Source organism: Hipposideros armiger, unplaced genomic scaffold (assembly GCF_001890085.2).
Source record: "Hipposideros armiger isolate ML-2016 unplaced genomic scaffold, ASM189008v1 scaffold_40, whole genome shotgun sequence".
Taxonomy (NCBI): domain Eukaryota; kingdom Metazoa; phylum Chordata; class Mammalia; order Chiroptera; family Hipposideridae; genus Hipposideros; species Hipposideros armiger.
The window spans coordinates 4,198,690-4,212,277 of NW_017731390.1; the positions used below are offsets into that span (position 1 = coordinate 4,198,690).

Below are 13,588 nucleotides of genomic sequence, written 5' to 3' on the forward strand. Positions count from 1 at the left end.
CATTGTTCGAAAAAAAAAAAAAAAAAAGGATATCCCAGCCAATTCATTCTTTCCATCCAAGTTCAGAAAGTTCATCTACCAACTCGCACATATATTACATGATAATTATGTCCCAACACCTCCAACAGTTGACAAAATAATGAAAAAAATTTAGATTCTTATGAGTAATAATAATCCTCATTCTGAAACTGCAATTTGTTTTTTTTATAGCTAAAAGGGCATGTGTGGGCTCAAGCAACCTTATCCCTCATGTCATTTTTACAGTTATCAATATCATCCTCTGAAGAAATCTTTGAGGAACAAGTCACTTTACAGTAGTTCTTGGAAAATACATAAGACTTTTTGTCTTATAAACACTGACATTCATTTTTCAGAGGTACTCCTAAATAAATGCATGTGGCTCTGCTCTGAAAGAAAGTACTGTCAATTCTGCTAACTGAATTTCACATTATGCAAACAGTAGATTCCAGCTTGCTACAGCATTAATAATAAACTTTGTTTCAAAAGGGAAGAGAATCAGTAAATTAGAGTTAAAAGGAAACAAGAACACTTGCCTAATTCATTGGTAACTTGGCTGTGGCCTTGCATTTATAAGGAAATAGTATGGTCCTAACAACACAATTGTTCTCCTTGTAGGTTAATAATATATGTTGAATTGAATGATGTAATATGTAACTTAAAATCTAACCAAACCAAATGTTGTATATTTATTAAACTGCATTTTAACAGAACACTTATATAAGTCTCAACATCTCTCCCTACAAGATATTTATCAATAATAAAGAAAAATAATTTCACAGTGGAGAAACCAACACTATCTTAACTAAGTGATCCAAGTTAACATCACCAGTAATAAGCAGATTGACATTATGTGCCTCCTGTTAAGATACACGAAGAAGTACCCAACACTATTTATGTGTACTTCCCAAAATGCATAATCTAAATTTAATCACAAGGAAGCATCAGGCAAAGCCAGACTGAGGGAGATTATATAAAATAACTGACCAGTTACTTTTCAAAAATATCCAGATTACGAAGGACACAGAAAGACTAAGGGACTGTCCCAGATTAAATGAAACGAAGCAGGCCTGACAATTTAATAGGACATGTAATCCTGGACTGGATCCTGGGCCAGAAAAAAGATATTACTGGGACAATAGAGGAATCTGAATAAGGTCTATAGATTAGTTTTTTAAAAGGGTTTTATTGGGGAATTGGGGGAGGGGAACAGCATTGGGGAATTGGGGAACAGACAAGTTGCTGTCCTTTTGTTTTTCAGCCTAGTTGTGGAGGACGTCGCTTCACTGGCCCATGTTAGTATTATCATTGCGCTTTTCCTGGGTGAGGCAGATCCGTCGCTGGTCACTGGGCGGCCGCTCACAGCGGCTCTTGGCAGCTCACGCCAGCCGGCTCACAGTAGCTTATGGGAGTCCACTGCAGCTCCACTGCAGCCTACACCGTCACCAGTGATTCATGGCAGCCCAGCTCCAGGTCGAGCTGTTGTTCACCATCTTAGCTGTAGAGGGCGCAGTGTCACTGGCCCTAATGTGGGATCCGATCCCGGGCCCTGCTGCTCAGAGCTGGCGTCCCAAGCCAGCTGTAGATTAGTTAATAGTACTATATCAATGTTAATTTCCTGATTTTGTAACTATATTGTTTAATTATATAAAATATTAATTCTTGGGGAAGGGTATTCTCAAAATTCTTTTTTTTTTATTGTTGCAACTTTGGTAAGTATGACACTATTCCAAAATGAAGAGTTAAAATAAGAACATCTAAAAGATACAAAAAAGCCTAATGAAAAGTAATCTTTTCTTCTATTCCTATTTTCCAATTACCCAATTTCCCTTCCCAGGGGTATCTGCTGTTTCTAGACATGTGCTATTTACTTTAAACAAAATTTTAAACTTTTTAAGGAAATAACACATTCAATGAATTTCAGTAAATTATAAATACCCCAGATTGAATTTATTAATATTTATACTGATCAACTGTTATGTGTTTAGTATAATGTGAAAGATATCAAGAAGCATCTTTTCTATTTGTCTTTAAGGGTTTAAACAAAATCTATGGTTTATATACTTAAATGTATTCATAAGTAGTATGTTTTATGGTGTCAAATCACTTCCTTCTTTCCCAGTATACCAATTTTACTCTGTCTCCAATTTAGGAAAGGACTTGCTCCCATTGGTTAAGTACAAAATCAATCAATTGCTTGGAACTCAAGCTCATTTACTCACAGAAGTTGCATCATATGTGATAGTTAGATTCCCTGCTTAGCTTAGAAAACAGCCAATTTCAACTATAATGTACACAAGGGTCAGTTCCAATATAATACATATAAATTAGAACCAAATTCTCATTTATAAAAACACTGCTATGAAAAAAATGTCTCCGGTGTTCCAACTTGAGAAGTCAGGCACATGCTGTCCTTCAATCTCCTCCTTTTTTCAACCTCTCAACTCATGACTACTCTTTTCCACACCCTAGAAAAAGAGCCAGATACTCCTAACTTTTCTTCCCACCCGCAAACCTTCGCATGGTAGTGTGCTAAGCTAAGTGGCAAAGGTAGTGCTAGCGTGGAGTTATGTAACTCTCCACTGTACCCCATGCTGAAGAGTGAGGAGAACAGGCAGAATTAACGAGAGAAGGCTCATATCTGGGTGTATGTATATATGGTAAATAGTACTGTTCACATATATTCACATATGCTGTCTCATATAATTCCCCACCCCATCAGTGTTAGGCTTGGATATGTGATTTGCTTTAGGCAATGAAATTTAAGTGGAAATGATGTATACTACATCTAAGCAGAAGCTTTAAAATCACTTAGGTGATCTGATTTGGGTCTCCTGCGAACCTGCCCTCAGCCTCAGATACAGGCTGCTCTTTTAGTCTTCTAGGGATGAGAAACTAAGTGCAACAGACCCAAAGTTGATGCAGTAAGAGAGCCACAGCCAACCTCATGTAATGGTAAGAGAAAAAAGCCTCTGAGATTTAGGAGTTTTTGTGGTAGCAAAATCTGGCTAATACAGGAATTCCTCTTCATCCAGTATCCCTCAAAATAATATCTGTCTGGGGCCAGCCAAGTGGTGCGTTGGTTAGGAGTTGGCTTGGGACGCCAGCTCTGAGCAGCAGGGCCCTGGTTTGGATCCCACATGAGGGCCAGAGATGCTGCACTCTCTACAGCTAAGATAGTGAACAACAGCTCGACCTGGAGCTGGGCTGCTGTGAGTCGACGGCGTAGGCTGCAGTGAGGCTGGCCAGCAGCGGGCATGAGCTTTCGTGAGCTGCCGTGAGCCCATTCAATGGTCGGCGAGCGACTGCCTCACCCAGGAAGAGCGCAATGATAATACCAACATGGGCCAGTGAGGCAACGTCCTCCATAACTAGACTGAAGAACAAAAAAAACAGCAACTTGTCTGTTCCCATTCCCCAATTCCCCAATAAAATATTTTTTAAAAATTAACAATAATAACATCTCTCTGGCAACTACAGACCTTGTAGCTTATGGACAACTATTAGAGGTCAGAAACAGTGACTAAATCAAAACTACAATGAGATATCACCTCACACCTGTCAGAATGGCTACCATCAAAAAGAAATGACAAGTGTTGGCAGGGAAGTAGAGAAAAAGGAACACTTGTGCACTGGTGGTGGAAATGTAAATTGGTGCAGCCAGTATGGAAAACAGGATGAAGGCTCCTCAAAAAATTAAAGAGAACTACCATATAATCCAGCAATTCTACTTCTGGGTCTTCATCTGAGGGAAACAAAAACACTAACTCAAAAAGATATCCACATCCCCATGTTCACTGCAGCATTATTTACAATACTCAAAACAAGGAAACAACCTAAGAGTAGTGGATCCTAAGAGTACGTGGATCCGTCAATGGATGAATGGATAAAGAAAATGTGATATAACACAATGGAAGTCAGCCATAAAAAAGATGGAAATCTTGCCTTCTGAGACAAGATGGATGGACCTTGAGGGCATTATGCTATTTAAGATAAGTCAGACAGATAAAGACAAATACTGTATGATCTCACTTGTATGTGGAATCTAAACAACAATAACAAACAACAACAAACAAAATAAAAAAGCAAACTCACAGATACAGAGAACAGATTGGTGGTTGCCAGTGGCTGGGGGGGATGAAGGGTAGGGCAAAAATTGGTGACGGTAGTCAAAAGGTACAAACAAACTTCCAGTTATAAAATAAATAAGTCACAGGGATATAATATACGGCATGGTGCCTACAGTTAACAATGCTGTATTGTATATTTGCAAGTTGTTAGGAGAGTAGATGTATATTTGCAAGTTGTTAGGAGAGTAGATCTGAAAAGTTCTCATTACAAGAAAAAAACTTTGTAACTGTGCGGTGACAAATATTAACTAGATTTGTTGTGATCATTTTGCATTATACACAAATATCAAATCATGTTGTACACTTGTACATATATAATGTTATATACCGATTATATCTCAGAAAAGAAAAAGAGAAGAGGGGAGAAGAGGGGAGAGGAGGGGAGGGAAGGGTAGGGGAGAGGAGACCGTGACTAAAGCTAGAAAGGACAGGGGCAGGCAATGCTGGTCTGAAGAATTACAGAAAATGTTTTCTATGTTACCCTCATCTCTTGCCTGGATTTCTTTAATAGCCTTCCTATTGCTCTCTTCTCCCACCCGCCAACCTGGTTGGCACATAGTATCAAGACCAATTCTTTGAAAATATAAAACAGATCACGTTGCTCCCCTGCCAGATCATAAGGAGTCTTGTAGGCCATAGTAAGGAATTCAGGTTTCATGGCAAAGAAAGAAAATGCAAACATAACAGTGTGGCCAGTTACCAAAGAGTCAAATGATTTCCCTAAATCTTAGTGAGTCTTAAGGTAAACTACAGTAGTACAAAATAATGCTTCATATTCAAAATAATGGCATTATAAAAAAACACTAAAGTATGTCTTAGCATCCTCCATTTATAATGAGAGGAAAATAATCTATTTAAAAAATATTTCTCTTTAGCGATGGTTAAATTTTGCTAAAATTTGAGGGATATTCAAGATATTACTCAATATATCCAGGATACATTCTCCAATGGCTCTGGGTAGGCTATGGTCTATTGCTATTTTTTCAACTATAGTCAACCGGCATGTATATGCATTGCTTCTATGGAAAAATACGTTCCAAGTTCAGTTCTGTTATTTTTTTCTTAGTATCTCCAATGTGTAAGGTACTACATAAAGATTTATAGGCTATAGTCCCTGCTTACAAGGATCTTGCAATATAATGAAGGACTCAGACATACAAATACTTAGGAATGCCAGGAATATTGGTTGTTACCAACACTTAGGGCCGAATTTATTTTCCACCCTGAAGCAGAGATTAGATTGGTTATGACTAGATTGCAGGAAGCAGCTAAGAGCAAAAAGTAGGTGCCTCTGAGCACAGTAACCTGTTAACTTCTAACACTTGCAAAAGAAATGTACCTTTCTTTCTGTCATGATATTCCACACAAGTGAACAAAGAATTGTGTGATTAGGTGCCCAAATAATGAGCACTGAAAATAGCTCCCCTGATGCCTGTTTCTTCCTTGGTGATTCTTAAGTCAGATGTACATATAAAGCAGAAACTGTATGTTTTATGTTATGGGTAACCCCAAATGTAGTTTTACACATAAAAATAAGAATGGTAAAATCATAAGTGTAATACAGGAAAAGAAAGTTTCAAATAACTTTTGCCTTTTATCTTTAAAACACAGGGTTGTAACTCTTCTATACAAGCACCTCAGTATATATAATATACTGTTGCAAATATAAGTAGAGGGGAAGGGATGCATTAGAATCATTCTTTAAAAAAAACAGCATTATAACAAAATAATATACACTCCCTGTTTCATATTATATACAAGAATAGGGTAAAAAGAAAATGAGTAAACAAAATCATATATAGGTACAAACTGTTACTAAACATTCAAAATATTGATTCATATCTAGAAAATATGAAGTAAGGTTGTTTAACAAAAGAGTCAATAAATTTACAAATTCAGATTCTATAATATATAAAAATCAGCAATAAGTCTACAAGATTTTTAATAGACAAATATGATATACACACAAAAAAACACAAAATTAGCACTCTGACTTACCGTAATAAGAGTTCTTTGGGAAGTTTTTTATTGATTACAGCTTCATCACTATTTGAGAACATCTGCAAAAACAAAATCATTATGTCAAGTGTTACTTAACATTTTATTATGTTCAACTCAACAGTTTAGAGTTAATCCTCTTAGGAGAGAGGCGAGTAAGTACTGTGTGTAATAAGCCAGTCATATTTTCAGAGACTCATTAGGCTGAAAAACATTTTGAGACATTTAATTTGTTCCCTGTGTGCCAGGTACTGTTTTAAGTGTTTTTCATGTATTAATGTATTGAATCTTCATATTATCCCTAATCTCAATTTTACATATAAGGAAACTCAGTTACAAAAGGTTTACCTGCTTGAAATCACATCACTACAGAGTGACCATTTAAAAATGACATTAAGGTAAGGTGATTCCCCAAATCGAACTCACATTTACTTGTTCAAGGAGATGCTCAGAAACTTGGATAGGGAACGTTCTCTTTAGAGTTTTATGTATCATGCAGAAAAACGATGTTCCATAACTACCACCATATACATTCTTGGTGTGCTTATTTAACAAATTAATCGAAATTCAACAGAGCCACCATTTCTTCCACAAAGGGTATCATGACTGTAAGCTTCTCTAGTAAGCTACATTAAAAAAAACAACCTCACACACCTATATCCAATAAAAATCACAACCATTAAGTAATACAGAGCTGCAATGAACTTGACTTCATGCAGTGAACATTTACTGAACACCCTGTCAATATCAGGCACTTTTCCAGGCAATGAGATACAAAGAAGACATAAGTTATCTCTGTACTTAAGAAGGTCTTGCTCTAAAATGAAGAACACACAAATAAGCAAATACTTTACTAATTATTAGAGAAAAATGACAAGTGGTATATGAGAGCAAAGGATCAAACAACTATTCTGCTCACAGGTGATCTCTAAAACTGGATCTTAAAGAAATGCCAGTTAACTAGAGAAAAAAGGGAGGTAAGATGTGTAAAAGCATGGAGTCACACATACGAGTAGGTCCTGGCATTTCATGAGTCAAAGTATAAGAAGTAATGCAGGGGAACTTGAAGGGGAGGGAGGTAGTGGACAGAATGTACTTCCTCCTCAACCTCAGACATCTAAACCATAGTGGTTCACAAACTGTGGTCACCTGACCAGCAGCATCAGCAAGTGGAACCTTGTTAGAAATGCAAATTCTTGCGCTGTACCCCAGACCTATTGAATCAGGTACTGGGGTTGCAGAAGAGATGGAGGGAAAGGGGGGAGCCATCTGTAGTTTAACAAGCACTCCAGGTGTTACTGATGCTTCCTAAAGTTTGAGAACCAATGGGCCAGGTCAAGTAGATTGAGAATCTTGGGACCCAAGAAATCACAGTTCTAACAGATAATCAGAATACAGTAAAACCTTAGATTGCGAGTAACTTGGTTTGTGAGTGTTTCGCAAGACGAACAAACATTTCTATTAGGTTGGTGCAAAAGTAATAGTGGTAGGGGCCAGCCGAGTGGCTCAGTTGGTTAAGAGCTTGCTCAAGAGTTTGAGCTCTGAGCAACAGCGGTTCGATGCCCGGCCTGAGCTGAGCTGCCGCTAAGCTGCCAATAGGTAGCAGGATGGCTCAGCTTAAAAAAAAAAAAAATAGTGGTTTTGGCCATCACTCCTAATGGCAACAACTGCAATTACTTTTGCACCAACTTAATAATACATTTTAATTTGGTAAACGAGCAATGTCTTGCAATACGAGTGGGTTTTTTCCAGAACAAATTATGCTCGCAAACCGAGGTATTACTGTATTTTATTATCTGAAATGACAACAGCAATGTGGCTTAGAAAATAATCCTAGAGGGAGACACAAAATAATTTTAGATGCTTTCTAGAAAACCAAATCGTTTCTGCTCCAGTGTACAGTGTTGTTTGTAAAATAAATGTTTCACAAAAACAACAGAATGTTTTAGATACTTTAATATCTCAGCTGAATCCAAACTCTAGGTTTCTCATGCAAAATACAAAGGATGTCAAAACCAACTAGATGGAGGCTATAATGAATTACAACAAACTTATGAAGGATTTAAGCTGTAATCATTGCAAAGAAAGTGACTATTCGAACACTTGATATTCTTAGGTAATCTGGTTTTATATTAACATGGGGATATATTATTATGTATTTTTATAATCTATCCACAAACAATTACAAGGATGTAATCAAGGGAAAAAACATCAGAGCAACTAGATTGCTCTTTCTCTATTATTTGTTTCAAGGTAGGACATCGTCCCCTAAAAAAGCAAACAGACACGGCAATAGCCCTGTCTTCTAGGGATAGGACATTCTCAAATTAAAAAAAAAAAAAAAAATCACTTAAATAAGGATTTGGTTTGTCATACATTAATCTTGCTCTGTATAACACTGTAATTTTTTCTATAATTACATAGCTGAAAAATATAACTTTGAAAACACTTGTTACAAATTGTAATTACATCACCTAATAGAGTTCCTAAATAGTCACAAGCATTTTTTGCTATTAATTTAGTCTTCTGATCAATTTTTAAATCTTACTTTGGCACATTTTGAGGATTAGTTTACTAACATAATGAATTTAAATGCTCAGCACACAAAAAAGGCCCAGGAAATCCAGGATCTGGGTGGGAAATGGCAGATAGGTAGAACAAAGGAAATAGGAAAGAAATACTTGCTCAATGGTGACCCCTGCTGATAATTTAACTAATTTAAGAATATAGTTACCAACTCCAAAAAGAAAAAAAAAGTTAAAAGATCTATATTATTCATGTATATCAATATGACCTATATTATTCAAGCTTTATAAAAGAAATAACAAAATTGAACGAGTATTTTGGCAGAGAATACTAGTTATCCTCCAATCTCCATTCTCCTCCTGTCGAATAACAGAATTCCCAATTTTTAAGTAGCACATGGCTATGCGGAAAGATGACTTTATTTCCCTTGCAGCTATTGGGTTGTCGGAAAAGTCATGATGCATATTTGCCGGAAAAGTCATGACGCATATTTGCAACAAGAAACAGAAAAAATACATCATGACTTTTCCGACAACCCAATAGATAAGGCCAGGTTACTAAGTTCTAGCCAATGGAATGTAAGAAAAAGTGATGTGTGCAATTTCAGAAGTGTCCTTAAAAAGAGAGGGTGTGGCCCTTCTTTATTCCTCCCTCCATTCTGCTGCTTGAAATGTGGTTAGGATGACTGAACTCCATCTTGTATCATGAAGTTGAAGGCTACAGTTTTAAAGATAAGCAGAAAACTAGAAAACGCCTGCAGATGACTACAGAGACAACATTGGCTCTGGACTTCACGAGATAAAAAATAAACTTCTATCATATTTAAGCCACTTTTAATTTTACTCTGATACGTGCAGCTAAATTTATGAATAGATTTTTAGATTTTAAAAGGTATCTTTAGTTTTACTAGATGAAGAGTTCTGGTTGCCAAACATTGTGAGTGTGCTTACTGTACACTTCAAAATTATGAAGATGGCAAATTTTGTTATATGTATTTTCCCACAATTAAAAAGAATTTTATGTTTTTTTTTTTCACATTTTAACAATTCTAAATTTAAGAAGCATCTTAAAATTAAAATCAAAAGCTTTTTTGTGGTTTATAAAATAATGGTACATTTTATAATTCACAGCAACTTATATATGGTAAATTATAACCAATAAGAGAAAAACAGAAATAAAACAACTTAAGAATCACTAGGCTTCTCCTCAAACAGGCTCTGTGCTTTTTTTGCTCATGTTATTTTCTCTGAAGTACCCAGGCAACCAAACTTGCCTAATCTGTCAATAGAAATAGATTAATGTCCACTGGACTTGCTATCTATGCCATGAAGCCTTTCCCAATTTCCCTAACTGGATGTGATTGTTCCTTCTCCTGTGGAAACGCCAAAGCTCAGAACACTAGTTCTGAGCTGGTGTGGGTGTCCCTTTTAACAGACTGTAAGCTCTGAGGGAAAGGAGCCTTGTCTTGTTTAGTTCACCACAACCTAGTCAGCAAGCAACACAGTGCCTAGAAACTGCTGAACCAATGAATGCTGTTTATACCATAGGGATCTGGAATTTACTCTCTCTTTTCCTTTTCTTTCTTTTTTTCCACCTGTAGTGTAACATATCTATGTAATTATCTTATTGATGGCAAGACAATCACAAATTTCTTGACAATATTAAGTACTTCTTATTCTAACATGTTGCAGTACTCTTTTGACTGTAAATTCCCAACAGGTTTCCATGGTTTTTTCACTTTGCATCTATCTCTACAGCAGAGTGCATAAACAAACAAGTAAATCTGATAAATTGAATGTTACCCTAAATTTAGTAAATAAGTTGCAACTGACATCAGCACAGTAACAGATTTAATATCATTAGAACAAATAATTAAAATACATGAAGAAACAAAAGTTTGGAGGCTCAGCTTAGGGCTTATTTTTCAAGGGTAATGGAGTTACATTAAATTTATTTTAAAAAGAATTGCTAAATTTTCACCATCATGGAATTTCACCTGCATATAGCATTTTTAAACAGCTTCATTATGGTATAATTCACATACCATGACATTTACTGGCTCTAAGTGTACACTTCAATAACTTTTAGTCAATTTATGAAGTTGTGCAACCATCACAATTCACTTTTGATGAATTTCTATCACCCCAAAAATATTCCCCATGCCCATTTGCAAATCAACCCCTGTGCTGATCTCCAACCTCAAGCAAACACTAATCTGCCTTCTGTCTCTAGATTTTCCTTTTCTGGACATTTTAAATAATGGAAACATAAAATATGTCGTCTTTTGCATTTGGCTTCCTTTATACTGCATAATGCTTTTGAAGCTCATCCATGATGTAGCACGCAGCAGTTCATTTCTTTTTACTGTTGAATAGTATTCCAGTGTATGGAATGTCATATTTTGTTTAATCATTCCTAGTTGACAGACACTGGATTACTATACTCTTTTGATTATTATGAATAATGCTGCTATGATCATTCTCATACAAGTCTTTTGGTTGAAATATGTTTTCAAATCTCATGAACAGAATTTAAGGTGGAGAATTACTGGGTTGTAGTATATGGTAAGTTTATTTTAAACTTTTTTTTTTTTTAATTGGGGAATTGGGGGATGGGGAACAGACAAGTTGCTGTCCTTTTGTTCTTCAGTCTAGTTGTGGAGGACGTTGTTTCACTGGCCCAGGTTGGCACCATCATTGTGCTCTTCCTGGGCGAGGCAGATCAGTCGCTGGCTTCTGGGTGGCCGCTCACTGCGGTATTTTAAACTTTTAAAGAAACCCCTCAATTGTTTTCCAAAGTGGCTTTATACATTCCCATGAGCAATGTAGGAGGGTTCCAGTCTATATTATACATTCCCATGAGCAATGTAGGAGGGTTCCAGTCTGTCCATATTTTTGCCATCACTTGTTATTGTCTATCTTTATAATTTTAGCCCATCTAATGGAGTGGTATCTTATTGTGATTTCAATTTGCATTTTCCTAATTACTAATGTCATTGAGCATATTTTTATGTGCTTATTAGCCATTCAAATAACTTCTTTGATGACATGTGTATTCAAATCATTTGCCCATTTATTTGGTTGTCTTCTTACTATTGAGATTTAAGGGTTCTATATACATACAGGTCCTTTATCTACTGTATGATTTGCAAATATGTTCTCCCATTCTGTGGGTTGTGTCTGCTATTTCTTGATGGTATCTTTTGAAGCACAAATATTTTTAATTTTGATAAAGTCCAATTTACTTTTTTTAATGGATCATGCTTTTGTTGTGTATATGAATTCTGCCAAGCCAAAGGTCATAAAGATTATCTACTATGTTTTGTTCTAGAAGTTTTATAGTTATAGTTCTTACATTTAGGTCTGTGATCCATTTTGAGTTAATTTTTATATATGGTGTGATGTGAGGACCCAAGTTTATCTTTTTCCACGTAGATACCAAATTGTTTTAATACCATTTGTTTAAAAGACTATTCTTTTCCCACTGAATTGCCTTCATTAAAACCTTTATTGAAAATCTGACCACAAATGTAAGCATTACTTCTGGATTCTCAATATTGTTCCATTAACCTATGTATCTACCTTTATAATAAACTCACTGTCTTGATTACCACAGCTTTGTAGTAAGTTTTGAAATCAGGAATTGTAAGTGTTCTTATTTGGTTCTCCTTTTCCAAAATCATTTTGAAATTTCTGGGACCTTTGCATTTCCACATATAAATTTTAGAACCAGCTTGCCAATTTCCGCAAAACAGCCTGCTGGGATTTTGATAGAGATTGAACTGCTTCTATAGATTGATTTGGAGAAAAAATGTCACCTAAATAATATTGAGTCTTTCAAACCATGAACATGGAATGTCTGTTCATTTATTTAGGTTTTCTTTTATTTCTCTCAGCAATGTTTTGTCATTTTCAGTGTATAAGTCTTTCCTCATATTTATTCCCAAGGATTTTATTCTTTTAAATCTACTATGAATCAAACTGTATTCTTAATTTCACTCCAGAATTGTTCAATACTAGTATATAGTACATCTTCTATTAGTTACATTTAATGTATTTGTGGCTTTGAATCAAAAGTGTGTCTCTTTTATACAGCATAGAGTTGAATCTTGTTTTTTTTAAAAATGCAGTTTGATAATATACGAGGTCTGACAATTAAGTTCGTGAACTCACCCTAGAAAAAGTGCTACATAATCATTGCTGAATATCACTATGGTCACCTCTGAAGTACTCTCCTTGGGAAGCTATGCACCGATGTCAGTGCCTGGTCCACCCTTCAAAACAATTTTGGAACTCTTTTTCTGGAATGGCCATCAGAGCTGTCATCGTATTACCCTTGATGTCCTGAATGTCATCAAAATGTCTTCCTTTCAATATTTCCTTTATCTTCAGGTAAAGAAAGAAGTTATTGGGGGCCAGATCAGGTGAGTAGGGAGGGCGTTCCAATAGTTATTTGTTTAGTGGCTAAAAACTCCCTCACAGACAGAGCCGTGTGAGCTGGTGCATTGTCATGATGCAAGAGCCATGAATTGTTGGTGAAAAGTTCAGGTCCTCTAACTTTTTCACACAGTCTTTTCAGCACTTCCAAATAGTAAACTTGGTGAACTGTTTGTCGAGTTGGTACAAATTCATAATGAATAATCTCCCTGTGATATCAAAAAAGGTTAGTAACATCACTGCAACAAGTTCACGAACGTAATTGTCAGACTGCATATACCTCATTCACATTTAACGTAATAATTGATTTAATTGAATATGTCTCTCATTTTGCTAATTCTTTGCTGTAAGTCTCATGTCTTTTGTTTGTTCCTCATGTTTTAAATAGATATTTTCTAGTGTAACATTGTAATCCCTTTGTTGTTTTTTTAAAGTGTAAAATTTCTTCCTTAGTGAATTTTCTACCTATTTTTAATTATA

At 35.8% G+C, this 13,588-nt stretch overlaps 1 protein-coding gene across 5 annotated transcripts in view; it reads right to left on the reverse strand.

Moving 5' to 3' along the window:
* Positions 1-13,588, reverse strand: part of FBXL20 (F-box and leucine rich repeat protein 20) — a 93,045-nt gene that overhangs the window by 40,245 nt on the left and 39,212 nt on the right. For all 5 annotated transcript variants that reach the window (XM_019638704.1, XM_019638701.1, XM_019638703.1 and 2 more), the window contains one exon: positions 6,147-6,208. In XM_019638704.1, coding sequence (XP_019494249.1) covers positions 6,147-6,208 — 62 coding nt within the window. The remainder of the gene's footprint in view (positions 1-6,146; positions 6,209-13,588) is intronic.